We start from the raw sequence: 219 nt of genomic DNA, 5'->3' as shown, positions 1-219 counted from the left end.
AAAAATTTTTTTTTTTTTTTTTTTTTTTTAACATCTATGCAAGTCGATTTATTAGTTCAGTACTTACTTTCTAGGTTCAAATTAATAATCATTTATATTATTATTCCCCAGTATCTTTTAAGAGGGATGCTAGGGTTTGGATGTCCCGGGTTCATCCCTCTGACATCATGTAGCCTCACGCAGGAGGCCACTTTTCCCTTCGTTCACTCTCCTCTCTGA

The 219-nt window shown here is 35.2% G+C and overlaps 1 protein-coding gene across 1 annotated transcript in view; it reads left to right on the top strand.

Moving 5' to 3' along the window:
* LOC110457057 overlaps positions 1-219 on the top strand; it is a 1,323-nt gene extending 1,104 nt beyond the window's left edge. The window contains exon 2 of the mRNA XM_021508154.1: positions 112-219. Coding sequence (XP_021363829.1) covers positions 112-219 — 108 coding nt within the window. The remainder of the gene's footprint in view (positions 1-111) is intronic.

The sequence above is a fragment of the Mizuhopecten yessoensis genome, unplaced genomic scaffold, assembly GCF_002113885.1.
Source record: "Mizuhopecten yessoensis strain PY_sf001 unplaced genomic scaffold, ASM211388v2 scaffold9021, whole genome shotgun sequence".
Lineage (NCBI taxonomy): Eukaryota > Metazoa > Mollusca > Bivalvia > Pectinida > Pectinidae > Mizuhopecten > Mizuhopecten yessoensis.
The sequence above is the reverse complement of the archived record's forward strand: the minus strand, read 5'-3'. Positions and strand labels throughout refer to the sequence as shown.